Source organism: Osmerus eperlanus, chromosome 12 (assembly GCF_963692335.1).
Source record: "Osmerus eperlanus chromosome 12, fOsmEpe2.1, whole genome shotgun sequence".
Taxonomy (NCBI): domain Eukaryota; kingdom Metazoa; phylum Chordata; class Actinopteri; order Osmeriformes; family Osmeridae; genus Osmerus; species Osmerus eperlanus.
Genome location: NC_085029.1, coordinates 2222522 through 2248923, shown reverse-complemented (window position 1 = coordinate 2248923; position 26402 = coordinate 2222522). Strand labels below are relative to the sequence as shown.

The 26402-nt window shown below is 43.0% G+C and overlaps 1 protein-coding gene across 1 annotated transcript in view; it reads left to right on the top strand.

Moving 5' to 3' along the window:
- Window positions 1-11801, top strand: part of sec24c (SEC24 homolog C, COPII coat complex component) — a 29755-nt gene extending 17954 nt beyond the window's left edge. Inside the window, exons 12-24 of the mRNA XM_062474469.1 lie at window positions 3003-3127; window positions 3352-3543; window positions 3643-3736; window positions 4134-4250; window positions 4359-4529; window positions 4667-4763; window positions 6890-7035; window positions 7143-7281; window positions 7921-8039; window positions 8222-8401; window positions 8571-8756; window positions 8843-8932; window positions 9996-11801. Of these exons, the coding sequence (XP_062330453.1) occupies window positions 3003-3127; window positions 3352-3543; window positions 3643-3736; window positions 4134-4250; window positions 4359-4529; window positions 4667-4763; window positions 6890-7035; window positions 7143-7281; window positions 7921-8039; window positions 8222-8401; window positions 8571-8756; window positions 8843-8932; window positions 9996-10136 (1797 nt within the window). The 3' untranslated portion in view covers window positions 10137-11801. The remainder of the gene's footprint in view (window positions 1-3002; window positions 3128-3351; window positions 3544-3642; window positions 3737-4133; window positions 4251-4358; window positions 4530-4666; window positions 4764-6889; window positions 7036-7142; window positions 7282-7920; window positions 8040-8221; window positions 8402-8570; window positions 8757-8842; window positions 8933-9995) is intronic.
- Window positions 11802-26402: the final 14601 nt, after the last annotated feature.

The following is a 26402-nucleotide window of genomic DNA, read 5'->3' as shown; positions in this document are numbered from 1 at the left end:
GTACATTCTTAAAAATAAAGAACGCACTGGTGAGCTCAGCAACACCAAAAGACCCGGAAGACCACGGAAAACAACTGTGGTGGATGACAGAAGAATTATTTCCCTGGTGAAGAAAAACCCCTTCACAACAGTTGGCCAGATCAAGAACACTCTCCAGGAGGTAGGCGTATCTGTGTCAAAGTCAAAAATTAAGAGAAGACTTCACCAGAGTAAATACAGAGGGTTCACCACAAGATGTAAACCATTGGTGAGTCTAAAAAACAGGAAGACCAGATTAGAGTTTGCCAAAAAACAGCTAAAAGAGCCTGTACAGTTCTGAAACAACATCCTATGGACAGATGAGACCAAGATCAACTTGTACCAGAATGATGGGAAGAGAAGAGTATGGAGAAGGGAAGGAACTGCTCATGATCCAAAGCATACCACCTCATCAGTGAAGCATGGTGGAGGTAGTGTTATGGCGTGGGCATGTATGGCTGCCAATGGAACTGGTTCCCTTGTATTTATCGATGATGTGACTGCTGACAAAAGCAGTAGGATGAATTCTGAAGTGTTTCTGGCAATATTATCTGCTCAGATTCAGCCAAATGCTTCAGAACTCATAGGACGGCGCTTCACAGTGCAGATGGACAATGACCCGAAGCATACTGCGAAAGCAACCAAAGAGTTTTTTAAGGCAAAGAAGTGGAACGTTCTGCAATGGCCAAGTCAATCACCTGACCTAAATCCAATTGAGCATGCATTTCACTTGCTAAAGACAAAACTGAAGGGAAAATGCCCCAAGAACAAGCAGGAACTGAAGACAGTTGCAGTAGAGGCCTGGCAGAGCATCACCAGGGACGAAACCCAGCGTCTGGTGATGTCTATGGGTTCCAGACTTCAGGCTGTCATTGACTGCAAAGGATTTGCAACCAAGTATTAAAAGTGACAATTAGATTTATGATTATGTTAGTTTGTCCAATTACTTTTGGTCCCTTAAAAAGGGGGGGGCCACATATAAAATGTGTTGTAATTCCTACACCGTTCACCTGATTTGGATGTAAATACCCTGAAATTAAAGCTGAAAGTCTGCACTTAAAGCACATCTTGATTGTTTCATTTCATATCCATTGTGGTGGTATACAGAGCCAACATGATGAAAATTGTGTCAATGTCCAAATACTTATGGACCTAACTGTATATATAGGTGATAGATATAGCCCTGTGTGGAGAAGCTGCCCCGGTAAATTGTACTACTACAGTACAGTACAGTAGACTACTGCTGTGTTCGTCTTAGTAGCGATTGCGTTGGTTGAATTGGATTTAACGTTCCGTTGTACGGTTTAGGCTGAAATTAATTATTTTCATGAACAGATTGACAACGTTTAGGCTGTGGCAATGAAGTTCAGATTAGTAGTTAGATAGACTTTTGATTTAAGTAAGGGGAGTGCCGAACATGTTCTGTTGCCGTTTGACTTCCTAAACAGCTGTGTACTGTAGATGTTTTTGTAGTGTGTCTCGCGTAAGCTACAGCGTTGCAGTGAGCTACACTGGTTTGAAACCACAGGTAATGGTAATTTCACCAACAAATCGTTTACTAATGTCAGAATAAATCCTACAACGAAAATGTATATGTGAGGAATGTTTATTTTAACGATTGAAAACAGATACATCATAGACCACTGTAGTATGTGTTGCCCGGGCAACTCAGGCTAATGTCATGATGCTAATACTTCAGTGAAATAGTAGACTACTGTTTCCGAAAGTAGATGTACTTCCTTAATAATATCAGCTTATATTGTACATTACACATCACAATTGTGTGTCATATCACAAAGTAAAATGAGTAAATAGTTATCACCCTGGCCTCTTTGCTTGTGGCGTTTCTGCAGCTGCCTTGCAGTAAAGCTATAGTTAGCCTAGCTATCCCCCAAGTTAACAGATGCGAAACGAATGTTCTGCTAAGGGTAGTCACGCGTGTTTTCGTGACGTTAGTGACGTAGCGACGTTAGTAACGTCAGTGACTGTGGCTAGCAAATTAGCCACCGTTAGCTTCACTTTTCGCCACAAAAACTTAACTTGAGCCTAAACCATGCAACGGAACGTAAATTCCAATAGAAGCAACTCAATCGCTACCAAGACGAAACTTTTGACACCTATGTTGTCTATGTAGGCCAAATATTGACTGAGTTTTAGGGGGGCAAAAAGAAATAATAATATATATGTGAGAGAACAAAGGTTGTGCCCTTGCCGAAGGCAAAGCACACCCAATAAATAAATATATATGTGAGAGAACAAAGGTTGTGCTCTCGCTGAAGGCATGAGCACACCCAATTATTGTTTTAATTGAACTTCTACACACACAGACGGTGGAATACTTAAATAAAAGTATATACATGACACCAGCTAAATGTACGCCCTAATTCTTGTACTAAATCGCTGAAATATAGTAGCAGGGCTCTCAAGTTTTATCAAAAGTTTGGCGCGAGATTACCATACCGTGTTTCTTATTGTCTTGTTTCTAACTCTGTATAAGAGACAGATGTCAACTCTGCAGAAATCTGCTCTTCTCAGCTTGAGAAATGGTTGAAATGTGTGAGTCTCATGGCAAATGTGTGAGATTTCAGAGACCTGTAGGGTTAGGGTTAGCTAATCTGCTTTTCCTCTGAAATAACATAACACATTTTTCTGTCTCTGGTGTAACGTAACGTGAAACTAGCTGAAGCTAGCTAGTTAATTAGCTGTGTTATCTGCCTCAGTCGGTAGCATGCCAATAGTACTGTTCAAAGTTTATTTCACAAGTGCTACACACTCTCTTAACTTGTTGCAAATGTTCATTTCAAGACACCATTATCCTGAATTTTGCGAATAGTGACGGGTGCTGCTCCCCTAGATGGGATATCATATGTAGTGCAAGTTGTATTTCCCTCATCCGTTTGCCGTCTGAATGAAATTTCCGTGTGTGTGTGTGTGTGTGTGTGGTAACTCCTGGTTAACAGCAGTGTGTGTGTATTGCTCCTCAGAACAACAAGCTCCCTCAGCCTCCAGCCTACATCTTCCTGATAGACGTGTCCTACAATGCTGTCAAGAGCGGCATGGTCAACATCGTCTGTCAGGAGCTCAAGACCCTGCTGGACTACCTTCCCAGGTACACACACACACTCACACACCTACACATACATTCATACACTCACACACACCCTCACTCACACTACTTACAAATACAGCCTCACCTTCACATACTTGTATAAGGGCATGATTGAGCATATCATATACTAAAGTAAACCCACACTCTGCTCTGTTTTCCACCTGTCCATCTTTCTCTCTCTCTTTCTCCTCCTCCATCTTTCCCCCCTCCGGTCCCCCCCTCAGGGAGAACCCTGATGCAGACTCGGAGGTGCGTGTGGGCTTCATCACCTACAACAAGGTGCTGCACTTCTACAACGTCAAGTCCAGCCTGGCTCAGCCCCAGATGCTGGTGGTGTCAGATGTGGCCGACATGTTCCTGCCTCTGCTGGACGGCTTCCTGGTCAACGTCAGCGAGAGCAGGGTGGTCATCGAGAGGTGTGTGTGTGTTTGGGGAGGCATGCTGACCTGGCTCTCTGCTTCTCAGACGTGTGTGTGAGCTAGTGAGCCTGGTTGTGACTGTGCTGTGTGTTGCAGTTTGCTGGAGCAGATCCCAGAGATGTTTGCAGACACAAGGGAGACAGAGACGGTGTTTGGACCTGTCATCCAGGCTGGGCTGGAGGCCCTGAAGGTAGTCCCTCCTCTCCCTCCTCTCCCTCCTCTCCCTCCTCTCTCTCCTCTCTCTCCTCTCCCTCCTCTCTCTCCTCTCCCTTCTCTCTCTCCTCTCCCTTATCTCCTCTCCCTCCTCTCCCTCCTCTCCCTCCTCTCTCTCCTCTCTCTCCTCTCTCTCCTCTCCCTTCTCTCCAATCCTCTCCCTCCTCTCCCTCCTCTCCCTCCTCTCCCTCCTCTTCCTTCTCTCCAATCCTCTCCCTCCTCTCCTCTCCCTTCTCTCCAATCCTCTCCCTCCTCTCCCTCCTCTCTCTCCTCTCCCTTCTCTCCCCTCCTCTCCTCTCCCTTCTCTCCAATCCTCTCCCTCCTCTCCCCCCTCTCTGTCTCTCCCCTGACTGTCTCTGTTTGCTGGGTTCCAGGCTGCAGACTGTGCTGGGAAGCTGTTTGTGTTCCACACCTCCCTGCCCATCGCCGAGGCGCCTGGGAAGCTGAAGAATCGGGAGGACAAGAAGCTGGTGGGCACCGACAAGGAGAAGGTACACGCGCACACACACACACATGCACGTGCACACACACATGCTTCCCCAGGGTCACTCTTCCCCCTGGACCACCAGTGTGATTCAGCCTGTGTGTCTGTCCCCCAGTCTCTGTTCCAGCCCCAGGTGGGTTTCTACGGAAGCCTGGCTAAGGAGTGTGTGGCCCAGGGCTGCTGTGTGGACCTCTTCCTCTTCCCCAACCAGTATGTGGACGTGGCCACGCTGGGGGTGGTCCCCGTCTCTACAGGGGGCTCCATTTACAAATACACCTATTTCCAGGTGAGCACACACACACTCATGCGCACACACGCGTACACACCTGATGTTTCCGGTGATAGTCCTGCTCAATGTCTGTGTGTGTGTGTGTGTGTGTGTGTGTGTGTGTGTGTGTGTGTGTGTGTGTGTGTGGGCCCCAGGCACAGGCAGACAGTGAGCGGTTCCTGAACGACCTGAGGAGAGATGTACAGAAGCCTATGGGTTTTGATGCTGTAATGAGGGTTCGCACCAGCACAGGTGAGGATTCACGCACACACACGACACTCACCCAAACACACAAACACACACTACACTCACTCACACACTCAAACACACTAGGGATGGGCATGGTTTATCGAATATCGTAAAGTTAGTATTCAAATACTTTTTATATATTTATGAGAGTAGTTGGATGTAAATTAATAGGCTATAAATAAGCTTACCATGTCTAATGAATTATGATAGCTAGGGCTGCAACTAACGATTATTTTAATAATCAATTAATCTGTCGATTCTTTTTTCGATTAATTGATGAATCGGATAAAAAAAGAAAAGAAAAAAAAAAGCATTAATTTCCAACCCTTTATTCAAAAACAGAACTGACAGTGCAAATTCACAGTGCAAAAAATCTTAAGAATGTGCACAAACAGGCACACAATTTGGAAAAGGTTATTAATATTAGCATGGATTTAATGCTATTTTCCAAGATGAGCAATTTATTTGAGTTTGGTTAAAACTTTATTGAAAATTGAAAGGTTGTGGAAGTTGGCCAGACTTTATTAGAATAATCTGGTGTATATTTAAGATTTTTTGACACAATTTTGAAAAAAGTTCAGATTTGCGAGGATTAAGCTATTTTCAAAGATTTGTGATTTTCTATCATTTTATTTGAAACTTGAAAAAGTAAAGGCTGTGGAAGTATACCAGACATTGTTAAGATACTCTGGTGTCTGTTTGAGGTTTTATATTCCTAAAAATATTATAAAAGTACATTTTTCAAAATGGTATGGGTTGTTTTCACCTGGTCCCTAACGTGATGCTGCAAAGTAGCGTCTTCCGAATGTGAGACGGATGTCGAATATGAAACTAACTTCACCTCGGTCAATTAACACACTTTTTCGATGTATTTAGTGTGAAATACTCCCACACCTTGGATGACTTGGGTCGTACTGATTTCTCTGCCTCCGCCATGTGTTTCAGAACAACGTTACTCAACAACGTCTCTCCGATGGCCTTTCCTCTACCTCCGCGACATATTGAGTCGCGTAATAATCGCGCGACACAACTAATCGATAATGAAATTCGTTGCCAACGCTTTTAATAATCGATTTTAATCGATTCGTTGTTGCAACCCTAATGATAGCCTAGTTGGGACTTTTAAAATAGGAAAAAAATAAGCAAAAATATATTTGACGCTGCGTTCTGCTAGAAGTCTCAACTGGAGGAATGGCTTCTGAGCGGAGCAAGGTGTGGAGGTATTTCAATCAAACTGATATCAAGCTGAACAAAATAACGTTAAATGTGAAATATGCAATGTCAAGCTAGTGGACCACAAGTCCTCCAGCCCACCAGTGCAGAACAGAAGCTAACACAGAAATCCAACGTTTTAGCTCGGGTCAGAGTTGGCAAATGTCGGTTTAAGCAGTGTTAGCCACAGGGCTGGGGTCATGTGATCGGCGCAGCATCACAGGGCTGGGGTCATGTGATCGGCGCAGCATCACAGGACAGCCAGGTAGATGGATGGACAGAAAGGGACCAGGAATTCCCAGTCCATTAAGGAAACCGATGTCCACTGGCGACTAGATCCAGCGTTGGCGGACCGGCAACCAGGCAGATGCTGACAGCTCAACCCCCCACACCACAAGGGAGGTGTGGAGGAGGGACAGAGAGAGGAGAGCAGGAATTAGAGAATGCAAGGAGCAGCTAACAGTTACAATAACAGTAAGGTTGAGGTCCCCACCTGTCAAATGTGAACTAGAGCAGCAGTTTAGCAGACAAGAAAGGGTATTTGATGCAGCCCTAGACACGAAGACAGCGCCAGCCCCCCTAGATTGGAACATGAAATCAGTTTCAGGGAAGAGACTCTAAAATACGATAAGAATGCCCTTCTCTTTTTATTTAGGCCTAACTCTTATTTATTCTAATACCTTAAAAGGCACAATTCTTGCCAGAATGTCTAGTGGTTCATGTGTTTACAGGATACTGCGGGGTGTCAGGCTAATTACATAACGGAACCGTAGCATTATAAAAAAAAATTATATATAGATTATCCGGATATCAGAAATTAGAATAGTGAATTATGTAAAATGCCCATCCCTAACACACTCTCACACGCACTCACTCATTCAGTCGTTCAAACCCCCCCCCCCCCCCCCCCCCCCCAGGCATCAGAGCGACAGACTTCTTCGGCTCGTTCTACATGAGCAACACCACCGACGTGGAGCTGGCCGGCCTGGACTGTGACAAGACCGTCACCGTGGAGTTCCGCCACGACGACAAGCTCAGCGAGGAGACGGGCGCCCTCATGCAGGTATGTGTGTTTGTGTGCAGATCTGGTCCGTGCACGTGTCTGCCAGATTTCTATCAACCTGAAAACAGGATTTTTGTCATCCCCTGACTCTGTGTGTGTGTGTGCAGTGTGCGGTGCTGTACACCAGCTGCAGCGGTCAGCGTCGCCTGCGCGTCCACAACATGGCGGTGAACTGCTGCTCCCAGCTAGCTGACCTGTACCGCAACTGTGAGACGGACACCATCATCAACTACTTCTCCAAATACGGTACGCCTGCCCGGCCCTTTCCCTCAGCCTCACCTAGCAGCCTTTACCTCAGCCTCACCTAGCAGCCTTTACCTCAGCCTCACCTAGCAGCCACAGAACCGGGGACTGCTGTGTGTGCGCGCTCATGTTTAACTGCCCAAATGGCACTGCCCAAAATGAACCAATTGTCCTCCAGTATAGTGAAACATGAAAAGCTTGACCTTGGGGGGCCCTTCTGCTGGGCACCAGAACAGTTTTTCAGGGTTAGGGTTCAAATGAGTGGTAGGGCTGGAATTACATTAACCCTCGTGCTGCCTTCGGGTCACATGACCCAAAGGTTCATAACGAACCATCGTTGTGTTTACCCAATTTTACCCAATACAAAAACAAATTAAAATAATTTTCTTTTAACCTTTGCAATGTGGGGGGTCTGAGACAGCCTAGCTGTTAAAAGAAAATGCTTCACTTTGTCTTTGTATGCGGTAAATTTGTCGCAATACGACGGTGGGTCACAATGACTGATGGGTCAGAATGACCCGAAGATAACACAAGGGTTAATGGTAAGGGTTAGGGGTTAGTGGTGACACAGTTTTGAATGGTCGGGCTCCACTATAGGATAGAGAAACAAATGTGTGTGTGTGTGTGTGTGTGTGTTTCCAGCGTACCGCAGCGTGTTGACCACTCCCACCAAGACGGTGAGAGACACCCTGGTGAACCAGTGTGCCCAGATCCTGGCCTGCTACCGCAAGAACTGTGCCAGCCCCTCCTCTGCAGGACAGGTTAGCACCTCCAACATCTCAGCTGCACACATACACTCACACACACACACATGCACACAGACACATACACACAGAAATACATACATACATACATACATACAGACATACAGACTGTGCGAGTTGGTGATGTGTATCAGTTAGTGACTAGTGTGTGTGTGTGTGTGTGTGTGTGTGCGTCTCAGCTGATCCTTCCAGAGTGTATGAAGCTGCTGCCCGTGTATCTGAACTGCGTGCTGAAGAGCGACATGCTGCTGCCGGGCGGGGACGTGTCCCTGGACGACCGCGCCTACCTGCGCCAGCTGCTCAGCTGCATGGACGTGGCCGAGAGCCACCTGTTCTTCTACCCCCGCCTGCTGCCCCTGGTGAGACGCACCGCCGTCCTGTCACACTGACGCCCACGCTCACCTCCAGGAATGGGCTGACTGACACACATATTTGGGGGCTTTGAATATCGTTTGAGTCCTGTGTTCACATGATGACGAGTGTCTGGCGTGCTGACATGTTCCCTGTGATGACAACATGTGTGTCCAGGTGAAGCTGGAAGGGGATTCGTTGCCTGTGGCGGTGAGGAACTCGGAGGAGCGCCTCTCTAAGGGTGGAGTCTACCTCCTGGAGACAGGGCTCCACCTCTTCCTGTGGGTGGGAGCCAATGCCCAGCAAGAACTGCTGCTCAACATCTTTGGCACGCCCACCTTCAGCCAGATAGACCCCAACATGGTAATGTAGATACAGCACACATTCTCCTTCTCACACACGGCTGGGAAATGTACCCACTGTAATTTCCTGATGTGTGTGTGTTGTAGACAAGCCTGCCCATCCTGGACAACCCCTTCTCTCAGAGGCTTAGAGAGATTGTTGAATCTTTTAGAGCTCAGAGATCCAGATATATGAAGGTGAGATTTCCTCCTCCCTCCCTCACTCCCTCCCTCATACTAATACTGGTTGAAGTATTATTATTATGTTTGAATACTAATTATCGTTGGAACGATTAAACACTGCATTAAAATCTGATAGTTAAATAAATGCCACCCTCGGTACAGTACAAAGGTACAAAACTGTCTCTGAATTTCAATTTCGGCATCCTTGTCACTGTCCTAGCCGACATAATTCAGTCAATTATATTGATTTGACCATTTATTTATACCATAGACATAGAAATAGGTTTGACTTAGGTGGAGTGGATGTATCTTGGGGAAGCGCTCCCTGCCTCATACATAGAATACAAAGTACTGATCCTCCTTGATGGACAGTAACATACAGGGGACATGGGGATGGTGGAGGGCAGCGGCATAGATCATACAACCAGAGGGAATGTATCCTTACAACACATGGACCTCTGGGCTTGAAGTAACACAGGTGCAGTTGGGGGGGGGGGGGGGGGGGGGGGACACACGCTCTGCCCGAGTGCCATTCGCTCATTTAGAAACTTCCAGTCATCGACCTAACTCTATATGCGCCCGGTGTATGCTGTGCTGGGTGTTAACATATAGTTGCCAGCACACTTACTTACACTGTTAGGAGACACCAGAGATGTACTAATGATAAGAATAATAAGAGATGTACTAATGATAAGGATAATAAGAGATGTACTAATGAATAAACTGTTTTGCAATATCCACTGTTGTTCTAACTTAGGCTACAAATTGTATAAACGTATAATGTATAAACGCTGCATCACAAAAACATATTAGTTCAATCAATTCTGTGGCGTAAAACCCCCAAAATATGGTACTATTATTAGGTTTGAATACAAGTTCTTGTTGGAATACTATTAGGCATGAATACTAATTCTCATTGGAATAGTATTATTAGGTTTCAATTGTAATTCCTGTTGGAATATTTGAATACTCTTGCCCATCCCTATTTTATTTTTCCTTTAATGAAATTGTGAATCAACCCTTCTCCACCTATCCGCCCCCTTTCCTCGTGAGTTGAACATCCTCTTCCTGTCTTCAGTTGATGGTGGTGAAACAGGAGGACAAGGCAGAGCTGATCTTCAAACACTTCCTGGTTGAGGACAAGAGCGGGAGCGGCGGAGCCTCATATGTGGACTTCCTGTGTCACATGCACAAGGAGATCCGGCAGCTGCTCAGCTAGGACTTCACCCCTGAACCCCACCCCCCCCCCCCCCCCCCCCGTGATCTTCACCCTCCTCCTGAACCCCCGTCACCTTTCACCCCCCCTCCCCGAAGCGCTTTATCTTTTATTTACCTAATAAACTAAACCCCCCCCTCTCCCTCAGCCAAGGGCCAGAGACATAACACAGCCGACTGACTGGCAGGGTCCGTGTGTGTGTGTGTGTCAGAGAGGTATTGGTTCAAAAGCCTGGACTCTTCTCCAGGTGTAGCTCTAAGCACAGCTTGGGCTCACCTTATGGCTATTGGGAAGACCTAGACTAAGTGATGTGTGTGTGTGTGTTTGTATGTGAGTGAGTGACTGAGTGAGTGACTGAGTGACTGACTGAGTGACTGACTGAGTGACTGACTGAGTGAGGGAGAGGGCTGATGTTGATTGTAGTAGGTGTGCTGTCTGTAACACTAGCACTGAAGGCTGTTGTGTGTAAGCAACCCAGTGATAGAGACTCAGACTCTTTTTGTATGATTCAAACCCAGTAGACTCGAGGAAGATTAAAACAAGACAAATATGAAATGAAATAATAAATGCTGTTTTTTTGTTTTTTTTTCCCCCCCATCTCTAAAATTATTTTTCTATTTGTCTCTTTCTCCCTTTCTGAGTCATGGCCTTACTGTCTGGTTCCTGTTTCACTTCTCACATTGTGTCTGTGTGTGTTCTGTTCTGTTTCCTCATATGTGATGGTCTGTGCCAGCCTGGCCTCATTCTCAGACCTAGGTTGGACCCATTTCTTAAAGAATATTTTGAGATTCTTCAACGAAATGAGCTTAGCTGGTCTTGATGTGTGTCTGAGGCTTACCTGGTAGACGGGTGTGTTTGAGGAGCTGTTGACACGGGGCATGTAGATGAAACTGAAATATCAGAGAAACTCCCAACAGATGTCTATGCAACCTTTTACACAGACACCCACGCATACAGAAATCAGACTGAACTTTAACCTCTGACATCACAGGGTTAGGGTCTTTCCTCAGGGTTATGTGAATGTCAGCTGCACTTTGGTGGGAACACACACACACATGTTTCTGTGTGGTGATGGAAGCTTCTTCAACTGAGGCTTCAAACACACAGAGAGCGACAGGAGAGAAGAGCAACAGGTGAGAGATGATCCAAGAGGAGTCTCAGTACTGATAATGAAGCATTTCTCTGGGTTGCCCCCTTGTTGCTTACTGTGTCGGCCCTAGAACACATAACCTGTACAGAAATAAACGTTTTAAAGTCCTTCCTGAACAACTCTGGTTTGGCTGAAGTATCCTTAGTGTATATGTACATGCACTCACAAACAAACAGTCCAAGTGTTGACTTTTAGACTTCTCTTTGTGTTTGCCTGCAGATCTGAGGAACTGTGTGTGTGTGTGTGTTTTCAAGGGTCCTGGTGAATTTCTCCTAAGGAACAGAAGGATCAGTCAACATACACACAGAATAATATTCCTTTCAATATATTCTTTTTAATTTCTTCCATTCATTTATAATTTCCATGTTTGAATCTTCTGTGTTATTGCATATTGTGTGTCCATCTTACAGCTTGTGTGTGATTGGCTCATTGTCTTGACTTTTTCCGTTTTCATCTTTTTCTTTATTTGGGGTTTTGTCTTTGCCTCCTGGACTGCTAATAAAAATGAATGTTGAAACACCATCTGCTTTTCTGTCTGTGTTGTCTGTTGGTTTCCTAACCGAATGCTTGTCGTACCAAGAAGGTCTTCATTTGTTGGACAGTGATGCTGAGTAGCTGGGTCACCATGTTTTCTACTAGCCTCTTTGTCAGTCCTGCATGTCTGTGTGATTGACAAACCCTCCTCATTTAACTCTTGTGCTGCCTTCGGGTCACATGACCCAAAGGTTCATAACATCCATCGTTTTGTTTACCCAATTTTACCCAATACAAAAACTAATAAAAAATAATTGTGAGAATGCTGTTAAGCATTCTCACTATTGTTTTCCTGTTTCTCTTTATTGTGAGAATGCTGTTAAGCATTCTCACTATTGTTTTCCTGTTTCTCTTTATTATTGTGAGAATGCTGTTAAGCATTCTCACTATTGCTTTTCAACTTCTCAGTTCTTCCGCCGTTTTTTGGCCTTTAACTCGTTCTGCATACTTTCACCGATTCCTACAATTTAGGTATCAAAACGTTCAGCTCCTTCAGGAGATGATGGCTATGACTTTTGGTATTTCTCACTTTTATACTTTTTAAGACATTAAGGTTTTTGTGCAAATTATTCTCCCATTAAAAGTAATGGTAAATCCTTTCAAATCATTAAAAAGCTTCCTCCTCTTTCAAACGTAACTACTTCAGCTTACTTTCAGCTAGAGACACCATTCAACCTTTAAAATGTTCACAAGACATTCAGCTATTCCCAAATGATTCAGCTTTTTCAAATGTTCAGCCAATTTTGAATTATGACAGTTTGAAATACATTAAAATGTTTGCTCCTTCTTGATTTTTATGAATGAGCAGCAAGCAGAGTGGCACACTGATTGCTGCTCTTTTTCTGATATTCAACTAATTTGTCAAACAAATTCCTCTAACGTTCATATAGTTTAACTTACAGAAACAAGTTATACCTTAAAATGTAGGAAAAATTGTCCTCTTTCAGCCAATGTAACTACTAAAGAGCTCACATTTACAGATTTTCAGCTATGAGCCTTGAAACGAGAGCAGCCTTTCAAATTCTCTCACTAACTTCAATGGAGAGGTGAGTAAAATCAGTCAGAGAAAGCAAGAAGGAACAAGATTTTGAAACTGCCGATAGAGTCGTATTTCTGACCGCACAGACATATAAAGGACATCTCTGGTTTCGGCAGAGTCTTGGGTCTCGGAAAATATCCTTATATTTTGGATTGGACGTATAGTTTTGCGTCTAGGTCAACTTGTTTGAGGTGTGGATGCTAGGTAAATGTTCGTTTTTCTCTCTGCCTAGCTCGTTAGCTATCACAGCTGCGCCATCACCGTGGCAACCAAACAAACAAGCACCAGGAAAGCAAAAGGAACACGTTTTTGAAACTGCAGGTAGAGTCGTATTTCTGACTGCACAGACATATAAAGAATATCTCTGGTTTCGGCAGAGTCTTGGGTCTCGGAAAATATCCTTATATTTTGGATTGGACGTACAGTTTTGCGTCTAGGTTATCTTGTTTGAGGTGTGGATTCTAGCTACATTTCTCTTATTCTCTGCCCTCAGCGCATTAGCAATCATAGCTGCACCATCACCGTAACGACAGACACGCACCACTCAGTCTCTCACACAGGTGATTGGTACGTTTACTTGACCATGAGAAACACGATTACTAGCAATTGTCGGTTTATGCCAATAATACGATTACTCCGTTTACATGTGTAATTAGTTATGCGATTACTCAATAAACACGTCTACATGATTCTTTTTTATTAATCGTTGTATGCTCCACGGACAAAACTTGCACCATCATCCTTCTGCAACAAAGTGTCGCCGTGTCTTCCTGTATCGGCCCTACTGCTGTATGTTTCATTCCATCAACACATTGAATCCAACTAAGAAAGCCGAGTAAACGCATAGGCTACATCTGCTACTGCTAATACTATCCCAACTATAATTTAATCTGTTAAAACGATAATATTCTTGTTATGACTAGCTAGCCTACTTCTTCTGTTTAACAGTTCAGCTTTCAGCTTCTCCCACATTGTAGGCTATTTTAGCTCTTAGCTTTGTTAAGATGATGCAGTTCAGCTTCCACACTGCCTCTTTTGTGTGACTGACACATTTTTGAAATTCATTTCAGCTTGCGGGTATTTTCTCATTTCTCACTTTTATACTTTTTAAAATATTAAGGTTTTTGTGCAAATTATTCTCCCTTTAAAAGTAATGGTAAATCCTTTCAAATCATTGTTGGAATGCTGCTCCAGTCCCTTTCAAAAATACCTTTCGGTTGCTTTGAAGCTTCAGCTTATAACTTTCTACTAAATGTTCACTATTTTCAGCTTTTTTAGCATGGTCAGCTATCCCCATTCAGGTTTTCAGCATTCTCACTGCTGTTTCGCAGGAACAGCCGTTTCTAGTTTTCTTTTAACTTTCGCAATGTGGGGGGTCTGAGACAGCCCAACGGTTAAAAGAAAATGCTTCACTTTGTTTTTGTATGCAGTAAAGTTGTCGCAATACGGCGGTGGGTCACAATGACTGATGGGTCAGAATGACCCCGAAGATAACACAAGGGTTAAGTAGTCGTGCCATTCAGGGCTCAAGCCTTGCTCCTAGACTTTCAGCCAAGTATGAGCACACTTAAAGAGGAGAGATACGTGTTTTATTGGGTGTGCTCAAGCCTTCGGCGAGAGCACAACCTTTGTTCTCTCACATATATATTATTATTATTGTGAGAATGCTGTTAAGCATTCTCACTATTGTTTTCCTGTTTCTCTTTATTATTATTATTGTGAGAATGCTGTTAAAACTATTGTTTTCCTGTTTCTCTTTTGTTTTCCTGTTTCTCTTTATTATTATTGTGAGAATGCTGTTAAGCATTCTCACTATTGTTTTCCTGTTTCTCTTTATTATTGTGAGAATGCTGTTAAGCATTCTCACTATTGTTTTCCTGTTTCTCTTTATTGTGAGAATGCTGTTAAGCATTCTCACTATTGCTTTTCAACTTCTCAGTTCTTCCGCCGTTTTTTGGCCTTTAACTCGTTCTGCATACTTTAACCGATTCCTACAACTTTTGTATCAAAACGTTCAGCTCCTTCAGGAGATGATGGCTATGACTTTTGGTATTTCTCACTTTTACACTTTTTAAGACATTAAGGTTTTTGTGCAAATTATTCTCCCATTAAAAGTAATGGTAAATCCTTTCAAATCATTAAAAAGCTTCCTCCTCTTTCAAACGTAACTACTTCAGCTTACTTTCAGCTAGAGACACCATTCAACCTTTAAAATGTTCACAAGACATTCAGCTATTCCCAAATGATTCAGCTTTTTCAAATGTTCAGCCAATTTTGAATTATGACAGTTTGAAATACATTAAAATGTTTGCTCCTTCTTGATTTTTATGAATGAGCAGCAAGCAGAGTGGCACACTCTGCTTGCTGCTCTTTTTCTGATATTCAACTAATTTGTCAAACAAATTCCTCTAACGTTCATATAGTTTAACTTACAGAAACAAGTTATACCTTAAAATGTAGGAAAAATTGTCCTCTTTCAGCCAATGTAACTACTAAAGAGCTCACATTTACAGATTTTCAGCTATGAGCCTTGAAGCGAGAGCAGCCTTTCAAATTCTCTCACTAACTTCAATGGAGAGGTGAGTAAAATCAGTCAGAGAAAGCAAGAAGGAACAAGATTTTGAAACTGCCGATAGAGTCGTATTTCTGACCGCACAGACATATAAAGGACATCTCTGGTTTCGGCAGAGTCTTGGGTCTCGGAAAATATCCTTATATTTTGGATTGGACGTATAGTTTTGCGTCTATGTCAACTTGTTTGAGGTGTGGATGCTAGGTAAATGTTCGTTTTTCTCTCTGCCTAGCTCGTTAGCTATCACAGCTGCGCCATCACCGTGGCAACCAAACAAACAAGCACCAGGAAAGCAAAAGGAACACGTTTTTGAAACTGCAGGTAGAGTCGTATTTCTGACTGCACAGACATATAAAGAATATCTCTGGTTTCGGCAGAGTCTTGGGTCTCGGAAAATATCCTTATATTTTGGATTGGACGTACAGTTTTGCGTCTAGGTTATCTTGTTTGAGGTGTGGATTCTAGCTACATTTCTCTTATTCTCTGCCCTCAGCGCGTTAGCAATCATAGCTGCACCATCACCGTAACGACAGACACGCACCACTCAGTCTCTCACACAGGTGATTGGTACGTTTACTTGACCATGAGAAACACGATTACTAGCAATTGTCGGTTTATGCCAATAATACGATTACTCCGTTTACATGTGTAATTAGTTATGCGATTACTCAATAAACACGTCTACATGATTCTTTTTTATTAATCGTTGTATGCTCCACGGACAAAACTTGCACCATCATCCTTCTGCAACAAAGTGTCGCCGTGTCTTCCTGTATCGGCCCTACTGCTGTATGTTTCATTCCATCAACACATTGAATCCAACTAAGAAAGCCGAGTAAACGCATAGGCTACATCTGCTACTGCTAATACTATCCCAACTATAATTTAATCTGTTAAAACGATAATATTCTTGTTATGACTAGCTAGCCTACTTCTTCTTCTGTTTAACAGTTCAGCTTTCAGCTTCTCCCACATTGTAGGCTATTTTAGCTCTTAGCTTTGTTAAGATGATGCAGTTCAGCTTCCACACTGCCTCTTTTGTGTGACTCACACATTTTTGAAATTCATTTCAGCTTGCGGGTATTTTCTCATTTCTCACTTTTATACTTTTTAAAATATTAAGGTTTTTGTGCAAATTATTCTCCCTTTAAAAGTAATGGTAAATCCTTTCAAATCATTGTTGGAATGCTGCTCCAGCCCCTTTCAAAAATACCTTTCGGTTGCTTTGAAGCTTCAGCTTATAACTTTCTACTAAATTTTCACTATTTTCAGCTTTTTTAGCATGGTCAGCTATCCCCATTCAGGTTTTCAGCATTCTCACTGCTGTTTCGCAGGAACAGCCGTTTCTAGTTAGTTATGCGATTACTCAATAAACGCGTCTACATGATTCTTTTTTATTAATCGTTGTATGCTCTACGGACAAAACTTGCACCATCATCCTTCTGCAACAAAGTGTCGCCGTGTCTTCCTGTATCGGCTCTACTGCTGTATGTTTCATTCCATCAACACATTGAATCCTACTAAGAAAGCCGAGTAAACGCACTCAATGGTAGGCTACATCTGCTACTGCTATTACTATCCCAACTATAATTTCAGCTGTTAAAACGATAATATTCTTGTTACGACTAGCTAGCCTACTTCTTCTTCTGTTTAACAGTTCAGCTTTCAGCTTCTCCCGCATTGTAGGCTATTTTAGCTCTTAGCTTTGTTAAGATGATGCAGTTCAGCTTCCACACTGCCTCTTTTGTGTGACTCACACATTTTTGAAATTCATTTCAGCTTGCGGGTATTTTCTCATTTCTCACTTTTATACTTTTTAAAATATTAAGATTTTTGTGCAAATTATTCTCCCTTTAAAAGTAATGGTAAATCCTTTCAAATCAGTGTTGGAATGCTGCTCCAGCCCCTTTCAAAAATACCTTTCGGTTGCTTTGAAGCTTCAGCTCATAACTTTCTACTAAATTTTAACTTTTCAGCTTTTCTAGCATGGTCAGCTATCCCCATTCAGGTTTTCAGCATTCTCACTGCTGTTTCGCAGGAACAGCCTTTTCTAGTTGGGTGTGCTCAAGCCTTCGGCGAGAGCACAAACTTTGTTCTCTCACATATATATTTATTTATTATTGTGAGAATGCTGTTCAGCATTCTCACTATTGTTTTCCAACTTCTTAGTTCTTCCGCCGTTTTTTGGCCTTTAACCCTCGTGCTGCCTTCGGGTCACATGACCCAAAGGTTCATAACGAACCATCGTTGTGTTTACCCAATTTTACCCAATACAAAAACAAATTAAAATAATTTTCTTTTAACCTTTGCAATGTGGGGGGTCTGAGACAGCCCAACGGTTAAAAGAAAATGCTTCACTTTGTCTTTGTATGCGGTAAATCTGTCGCAATACGACGGTGGGTCACAACGACTGATGGGTCAGAATGACCCGAAGATAACACAAGGGTTAACTAGTTCTGCATACTTTCACCGATTCCTACAATTTATGTATCAAAACGTTCAGCTCCTTCAGGAGATGTTGGCTATGACTTTTGGTATTTCTCACTTTTATACTTTTTAAGACATTAAGGTTTTTGTGCAAATTATTCTCCCATTAAAAGTAATGGTAAATCCTTTCAAATCATTAAAAAGCTTCCTCTTTCAAACGTAACTACTTCAGCATACTTTCAGATAGAGACACCATTCAACCTTTAAAATGTTCACAAGACATTCAGCTATTCCCAAATGATTCACCTTTTACCTGTGGTTTCAATCCAGTGTATCACTGCAACGCTGTAGCCTACGCGAGACACACGACAAAAACATCTAACATACACAGCTGTTTAGGAAGTCAAACGGCGACAGAACATGTTCGGCACTCCCCTTACTTAAATCAAAAGTCTATCTAACTACTAACCTGAACTTCATTGCCACAGCCTAAACTTTGTCAATCTGTTCATGAAAATAATTAATTTCAGCCTAAACCGTACAACGGAACGTTTAATCGAATTCAACCAACGCAATCGCTACCGAGACGAACACAGCAGTAGTCTAGTACTGTACCGTAGTAGTAGAATTTACCGGGGCAGCTTCTCCACACAGGGCTATATCGCATTTTGCGTTGTTACCTTACAATGATCGCTACCAGTGAGCTTTTTATGAATGAGCGATTTTCCACTAAATAAATGTCAAGCTTATTTACGTTTTGAGGGGCATATTTTCAGTTAGCAGATGGTACTGTTTGAATCGCGATTCCATCTTCTACTGCCGGGTAACATCGTAGAATAATTTTCAACGGGGGTTCTTTATTAATGAATGAATGCAATGAGTAGGCTAAATGCATGAAAATATCACGAGAAGGGAAAAACTTAAAAGGACGTTTAAGTCATAGAGATTAGGTCAATTTGTACACCGGTCTGCCAAATTTATTTCGTTTTGATTCAACGATGAGGCTGCCTCTTGCAGGGGAAATGAGAAGACATCCATTTCATTCTACACTTCACTCGTATTTTCAGTTGTAAATGAGCAGCAAAAAAAAATGCTTTTAAATCTATGTAATCTCGGCTGGGATGGGAATCAGCACCTCCAAATCTGAGGCCATGGTTATCGACCGGAAAAAGGTGGAGTGCAATCTCCGGGTCGGGGAGGAGATCTTGTCCCAAGCGGAGGAGTTCAAGTATCTCGGGGTCTTGTTCACGAGTGAGGGAAGGATGGAGCGCGAGATCGACAGGCGGATCGGTGCGGCGTCCGCAGTGATGCGGGCTCTGCATCGGTCCGTTGTGGTGAAGAAGGAGCTGAGTCGAAAGGCGAAGCTCTCTATTTACCAGTCGATCTACGTTCCTACCCTCACCTATGGTCACGAACTGTGGGTAGTGACCGAAAGAACGAGATCGCGAATACAAGCGGCCGAAATGAGTTTTCTCCGCAGGGTGTCCGGGCTCTCCCTTAGAGATAGGGTGAGAAGCTCGGTCATCCGGGAGGGGCTCAGAGTAGAACCGCTGCTCCTCCGCGTCGAGAGGGGCCAGTTGAGGTGGCTCAGGCATCTGATAAGGATGCCTCCTGGACGCCTCCCTGGTGAGGTGTTCTGGGCACGTCCCACTGGGAAGAGGCCCCGGGGAAGACCCAGGACACGCTGGAGGGACTATGTCGCTCGGCTGGCCTGGGAAAGCCTCGGGGTCCCCCAGGAAGAGCTGGTGGAAGTGGCCGGGGAGAGGAAAGTCTGGGCCTCCGCGACCCGACCCCCGGACAAGCGGAAGATGATGGATGGATGGATGGATGGTAATCTTTATAAATAATAAGTATGCATTTTTATATAAAATACAGAAATATCAGTTGTAAAAATGTCATTAAAAAACGGACCCCTGTCCAACCGACGCAAGCAAGCACACCCTACAATTTCCCCAGAAATTGTACCCTCTCTAGTTATTGGGTGTGCTCAAGCCTTCGGCGAGAGCACAACCTTTGTTCTCTCACATATATATTATTATTATTATTATTATTTTTATTTCTTTTTGCCCCCCTAAAACTCAGTCAATATTTGGCCTACATAGACAACGTAGGTGTCAAAAGTTTAGTCTTGGTAGCGATTGAGTTGCTTCTATTGGAATTTACGTTCCGTTGCATGGTTTAGGCTGAAGTTAAGTTTTTGTGGCGAAAAGTGAAGCTAACGGTGGCTAATTTGCTAGCCACAGTCACTGACGTTACTAACGTCACTACGTCACTAACGTCACGAAAACACGCGTGACTACCTTTGGCAGAACATTCGTTTCGCATCTGTTAACTTGGGGGATAGCTAGGCTAACTATAGCTTTACTGCAAGGCAGCTGCAGAAACGCCACAAGCAAAGAGGCCAGGGTGATAACTATTTACTTATTTTACTTTGTGATATGACACACAATTGTCATGTGTAATGTAAAGTATAAGCTGATATTATTAAGGAAGTACATCTACTTTCGGAAACAGTAGTCTACTATTTCACTGAAGTATTAGCATCATGACATTAGCCTGTGTTGCCCGGGCAACACATACTACAGTGGTCTATGATGCATCTGTTTTCAATCGTTAAAATAAACATTCCTCACAAATACATTTTCGTTGTAGGATTTATTATGACATTACATTACAAGTAAACGATTTGTTGGTGAAGTTATCATTACCTGTGGTTTCAAACCAGTGTTGCTCACTGCAACGCTGTAGCCTACGCGAGACACAGCTGTTTAGGAAGTCAAACGGCGACAGAACATGTTCGGCACTCTCCTTACTTAAATCAAAAATCTATCTAACTACTAACCTTAACTTCATTGCCACAGCCTAAACTTTGTCAATCTGTTCATGAAAATAATTAATTTCAGCCTAAACCGTACAACGGAACGTTAAATCGAATTCAACCAACGCAATCGCTACCAAGACGAACACAGCAGTAGTCTAGTACTGTACTGTAGTAGTACAATTTACCGGGGCAGCTTCTCCACACAGGGCTATATCGCATTTTGCGTTGTTACTGACTGATCGCTACCAGTGAGCTTTTTATGAATGAGCGATTTTCCACTAAATAAATGTCAAACTTATTTACGTTTTTGTGGGCATATTTTCAGTTAGCAGATGGTACTGTTTGAATCACGATTCCATCTTCTACTGCCGGTAACGTCGTAGAATAATCTTCAAAGGGGGTTCTTTATTAATGAATGAATGCAATATGAGTAGGCTAAATGCCTGAAAATATCACGAGAAGGGAAAACTTAAAAAGGACGTTTAAGTCATAGAGATTAGGTCCATTTTTACACCGGTCTGCCAAATTTATTCGTTTTGATTCAGCTATGAGGCTGCCTCTTGCAGGGGAAATGAGAAGACATCATATTTAATTCTACACTTCACTCGTATTTTCAGTTGTAAACGAACAGCACAAAAAATGCTTTTAAATCTATGTAATCTTTATAAATAATAAGTATGCATTTTTATATAAAATATACAGAAATATCAGTTGTAAAAATGTCATTCAAAAACAGACCCCTGTGCAACCGACGCAAGCAAGCACACCCTACAATTTCCCCAGAAATTGTACCCTCTCTAGTTATTATTTTTATTTCTTTTTGCCCCCCTAAAACTCAGTCAATATTTGGCCTACATACACAACCTAGGTGTCCAAAGTTTCGTCTTGGTAGCCATTGAGTTGCTTCTATTGGTATTTACGTTCCGTTGCATGGTTTAAGTGGAAATTAAGTTTTTGTGGCGAAAAGTGAAGCTAACGGTGGCTAACTTGCTAGCCACAGTCAATGACGCTACTTACGTCACTAACGTCACGAAAACTTGCGTGACTATCTCTAGCAGAACATTAGTTTAGCAGCTCGTTAACTTCTGGGAGATAGCTAAGCTAACTGCTTTACTGCAAGGCAGCTGCAGAAACGCCACAAGCAAAGAGGCCAGGGTGATAACTATTTACTAATTTTACTTTGTGATATGACACACAATTGTGACGTGTAATGTACAATATAAGCTGATTTTATTAAGGAAGTACATCTACTTTTGGAAACAGTAGTCTACTATGTCACTGAAGTATTAGCATCATGACATTAGCCTCTGTTGCCCGGGCAACACATACTACAGTGGTCTATGATGCATCTGTTTTCAATCGTTAAAATAAACATTCCTCACAAATACATTTTCGTTGTAGGATTTATTATGACATTACATTACAAGTAAACGATTTGTGGGTGAAATTATCATTACCTGTGGTTTCAAACCAGTGTTGCTCACTGAAACGCAGTAGCCTACGCGAGACACAGCTGTTTAGGAAGTCAAACGGCGACAGAACATGTTCGGCACTCTCCTTACTTAAATCAAAAATCTATCTAACTACTAACCTTAACTTCATTGCCACAGCCTAAACTTTGTCAATCTGTTCATGAAAATAATTAATTTCAGCCTAAACCGTACAACGGAACGTTACATCGAATTCAACCAACGCAATCGCTACCAAGACGAACACAGCAGTAGTCTAGTACTGTACTGTAGTAGTACAATTTACCGGGGCAGCTTCTCCACACAGGGCTATATCGCATTTTGCGTTGTTACTGACTGATCGCTACCAGTGAGCTTTTTATGAATGAGCGATTTTCCACTAAATAAATGTCAAACTTATTTACGTTTTTGTGGGCATATTTTCAGTTAGCAGATGGTACTGTTTGAATCACGATTCCATCTTCTACTGCCGGTAACGTCGTAGAATAATCTTCAAAGGGGGTTCTTTATTAATGAATGAATGCAATATGAGTAGGCTAAATGCCTGAAAATATCACGAGAAGGGAAAACTTAAAAAGGACGTTTAAGTCATAGAGATTAGGTCCATTTTTACACCGGTCTGCCAAATGTATTCGTTTTGATTCAGCTATGAGGCTGCCTCTTGCAGGGGAAATGAGAAGACATCATATTTAATTCTACACTTCACTCGTATTTTCAGTTGTAAACGAGCAGCACAAAAAATTCTTTTAAATCTATGTAATCTTTATAAATAATAAGTATGCATTTTTATATAAAATATACAGAAATATCAGTTGTAAAAATGTCATTCAAAAACGGACCCCTGTGCAACCGACGCAAGCAAGCACACCCTACAATTTCCCCAGAAATTGTACCCTCTCTAGTTGAATCTGCAAGTGTGAGTTGTGCATGTGTTGGATGGGAATGTGAACATGCAAGCTGTTTTTCTTCAGTGCTTGGCTTTTCTTTAAACGTTTTTCTGCCCCTAGACTCCTGGGGTGGAGAACATGATAGCCAGCTCATGTGTATCCAGTCTAGGGGAATGTGTCAGAGTGTATTTGTATGTTGTAGGCTGTGTGCAGCCAAAGCAAATTCCTCCCCTGATTCGCTGCAGTTCCACCAGCGTGCCAACAGGTGGAAGCAGAATCCCTCTCGCTGAGTGAGCTGTAGGCAGAGAAGATCAATGCATTCTGCTGGAGAAGTCAATGCAATGGCTTTTACTATGCAGACCAGACAGGATTTGATCAAAATAAGGATAATAAAACTGTGTTTGATCTCAAACTACCTAGGCCTGCATGCACAGCACATATTCATGGCATTGTCACAAAGTAGCTGATACGGCTCTGTACACCAACAGCTGCACCTTCAGTCATGAGTCCGTCAAACTCCTGAAGTTTGCGAATGACACCACCCTCTTTGGGTTCATCTCTGGTGGGGATGAGTCTAACTATAGGTGTGAAGCTGACAAGCTGCCGACCTTGTGCAGCCAGAACAACTTGGAGCTCAATGCCCATAAGACAGTGGAGATGGTTGTGGACTTCAGGAAGAACACAGCCCCACTCACTCACATCACCCTGTGCGACTTTCCAGTCAACACTGTGGAGTCCTTCTGCTTCCTGGGCACCATCCTCTCCCAGGACCTCAAGTGGGAACTGAACACCAGCTTCCTGCAGCAGCTGAAGAAATTCAACCTGCCAAAGACAATGATGGTGCACTTCTACACAGAGATCATTGAGTCCATCCTCACCTCCTCCATCACCATCATTTAGCATGCTGCCACTGCCAAGGACAAGAGCAGACTGCAGAGTATCATCTGCACTGCTGAGAAGGTGATCGGCTGCAATCTGCCATCTCTCGAGGACCTCTAGGACTTTGAGGTGAGCAAGAAAGATTGTGTCTGACTCCTCCCACCCTGGACACACACTGTTCCAGCCACTCCCCTCTGGCAGGAGGCTGCGGTTTATCAGGACCAAAACCTCACGCCACAAGAACCATTTCTTGCTGTCTTCAGCAGGCCTCATCAACAAGGCCCAGGACCCCCAATTGATACTAACTCACGTACTTCTTACTTTTTATATTTAAGGACTGCACACACTTTTTTTAAAGATTCTTATATGTTTACTGTATGCACCTGCCCACCAATGTAAATTGCTTGTTGTGTAAACTACTGTGATTAAACTTACTCTGATTCTGATAACAGAGAACTCTGTTTAATTTGGCCATCCTAGAGACAGAACATAGTGTCAGTGTGAACCTGTGGACCAAATCTTAGGAGCGACTGACCCAATTGTGTTAACATAGAACCTGACCCATGTTCAACTGCTGTTTACATGGAACTCTAATCCTCTTTAGCCTTCAAAGTTCTCTTCTGAATATTTGCCACTACCACCAAGGTCTGCATTACTCCAGAGTTCTGGGTTTTTCTTGAGTCATTTACTAGTTATTGTTTACTATGAAGGGATGTCAGACACATGGTTTCTGGCTTCATTGTGTAGCATGGTGATAGCATTGTAATGACACTGCATACACAAAACAAATATTTACACGCATATGTATGTGCACAGAGATTCTTGATGTTCTGGTAGGACAGGATGGCAGGAGAGGGTACTGGCATTCAGGCTCACAGTAATAACGTTTGAAAGCTGCTCAGACACACTGCTGAGTTCAGCTGAAATCATCTTCCTCTCACCTCCACCCCCTTTCTTTCTCTCCCGCTAGTTCAGACTGGCTAGTACAGTATGTGGATAGGGCAACGTGTGTGGTTTGGGTGAGATTACAGTGTATAATTACATAACCACAGTGGGAGGAAGAGGAGGAGAAGGGAGAGGAGGAGAGGACAGGGTCAGTACATCGTTAACAATGGAGGACATGTTGAAAACGGCAACATTGCAGTGCTTGGTCCTCTCGCTCTCTCTCTCTTTTTCTCTCTTGCACTCCTACGCCCACCAACACACACAAACACACACATACTGCCTTCGCTGTTTGTGGTATCCCTTCAGCTGCAGTGGTTGCTGAGAACGCAATGCTGCTGAGAAAGCATCCTCACTTTCCAAACCCCATCCTGTCTCTGATGGCCTCCTGCTAATGCCACATTAAACATTTAGCAAAGCACTCTGGATCTCTGTGACATCATCTCTCAGCGCCACCAAACCCAGCATCATTAATTGTGTGGAAACCTGATCCCGTTTTTCCTGAATTCACATGCTCTCTTTATCCCTCCCTCTCTCTCTCTCTCTCTGTATGTCTCTGTCTCTCACACACACAGTCTAAATCCCTGGGTCAGAATTGCTGTCTGAGAGCAGGCCCATTGATCTGTTTCGATCTCTGGCTAATGTCGGTGTGTGTGAGTGTCTCTCTGTGTGTGTGTGTGTGTGTTCTGCTGCAGTGCGTTAACAGATAAAGGTGGAGGATCAGGCCAGGGTGCATAACTACAGATGCTCATACACAGATGTCGCAACTCTCACATCTGCAAGGAAATGTAAGACTTAAACACATAGGCATTGGGAGAACTGGTGGTCTCCTTCGGAGTTAAGAGCCCACATTTAGAATATTAATGCTTCTACATCATTAATCAATAAAAACCACCAACCAACATTTTTAAATTCCGTTTAAAATACACATCTGGAACATGATAAAAGATAAATACAGATTAGTCTACAGCTATTGCTTTATGCTAAGTGCAAATACGTACAGTACAGTGAAATTTATATTCTTAGTGGAAACATTGAACAGGTGATCAAGAACAATTGACGGGTAGTGTGTATGACAATGTTGAATACATCTGGATGTTATTGATTTATTTTCTTTCAGAATACTGAAATTGCTTTGATCAACCCAGCTAAACAACACTAGTTAATATTTAAAATCATGAAGAAAGGTTATTTCCCCCAAAAGCATTTGGGTCCGAATCTGGTTAAGCGCTGATTCGCACGATACTGCATCAATATAGCCAAGACTGATTACATGACTATGCTCAAAAAGCTGCTGAAATCTCGCGTTGCTCTCCCCCCCTGTGCCAACCCCTCCCTTCCCGTCGCTGCCTCTCTCTCTCTCTCTCTCTCTCTCTCTCTCTCTCTCTCTCTCTCTCTCTCTCTCTCTCTCTCTCTCTCTCTCTCTCTCTCTCTCTCGCTCGCTCTCTCTCTCTCTCTCTCTCTCTCTCTCTCTCTCTCTCTCTCTCTCTCTCTCTCTCTCTCTCTCTCTCTCTCTCTCTCTCTCTCTCTCTCTCTCTCTCTCTCTCTC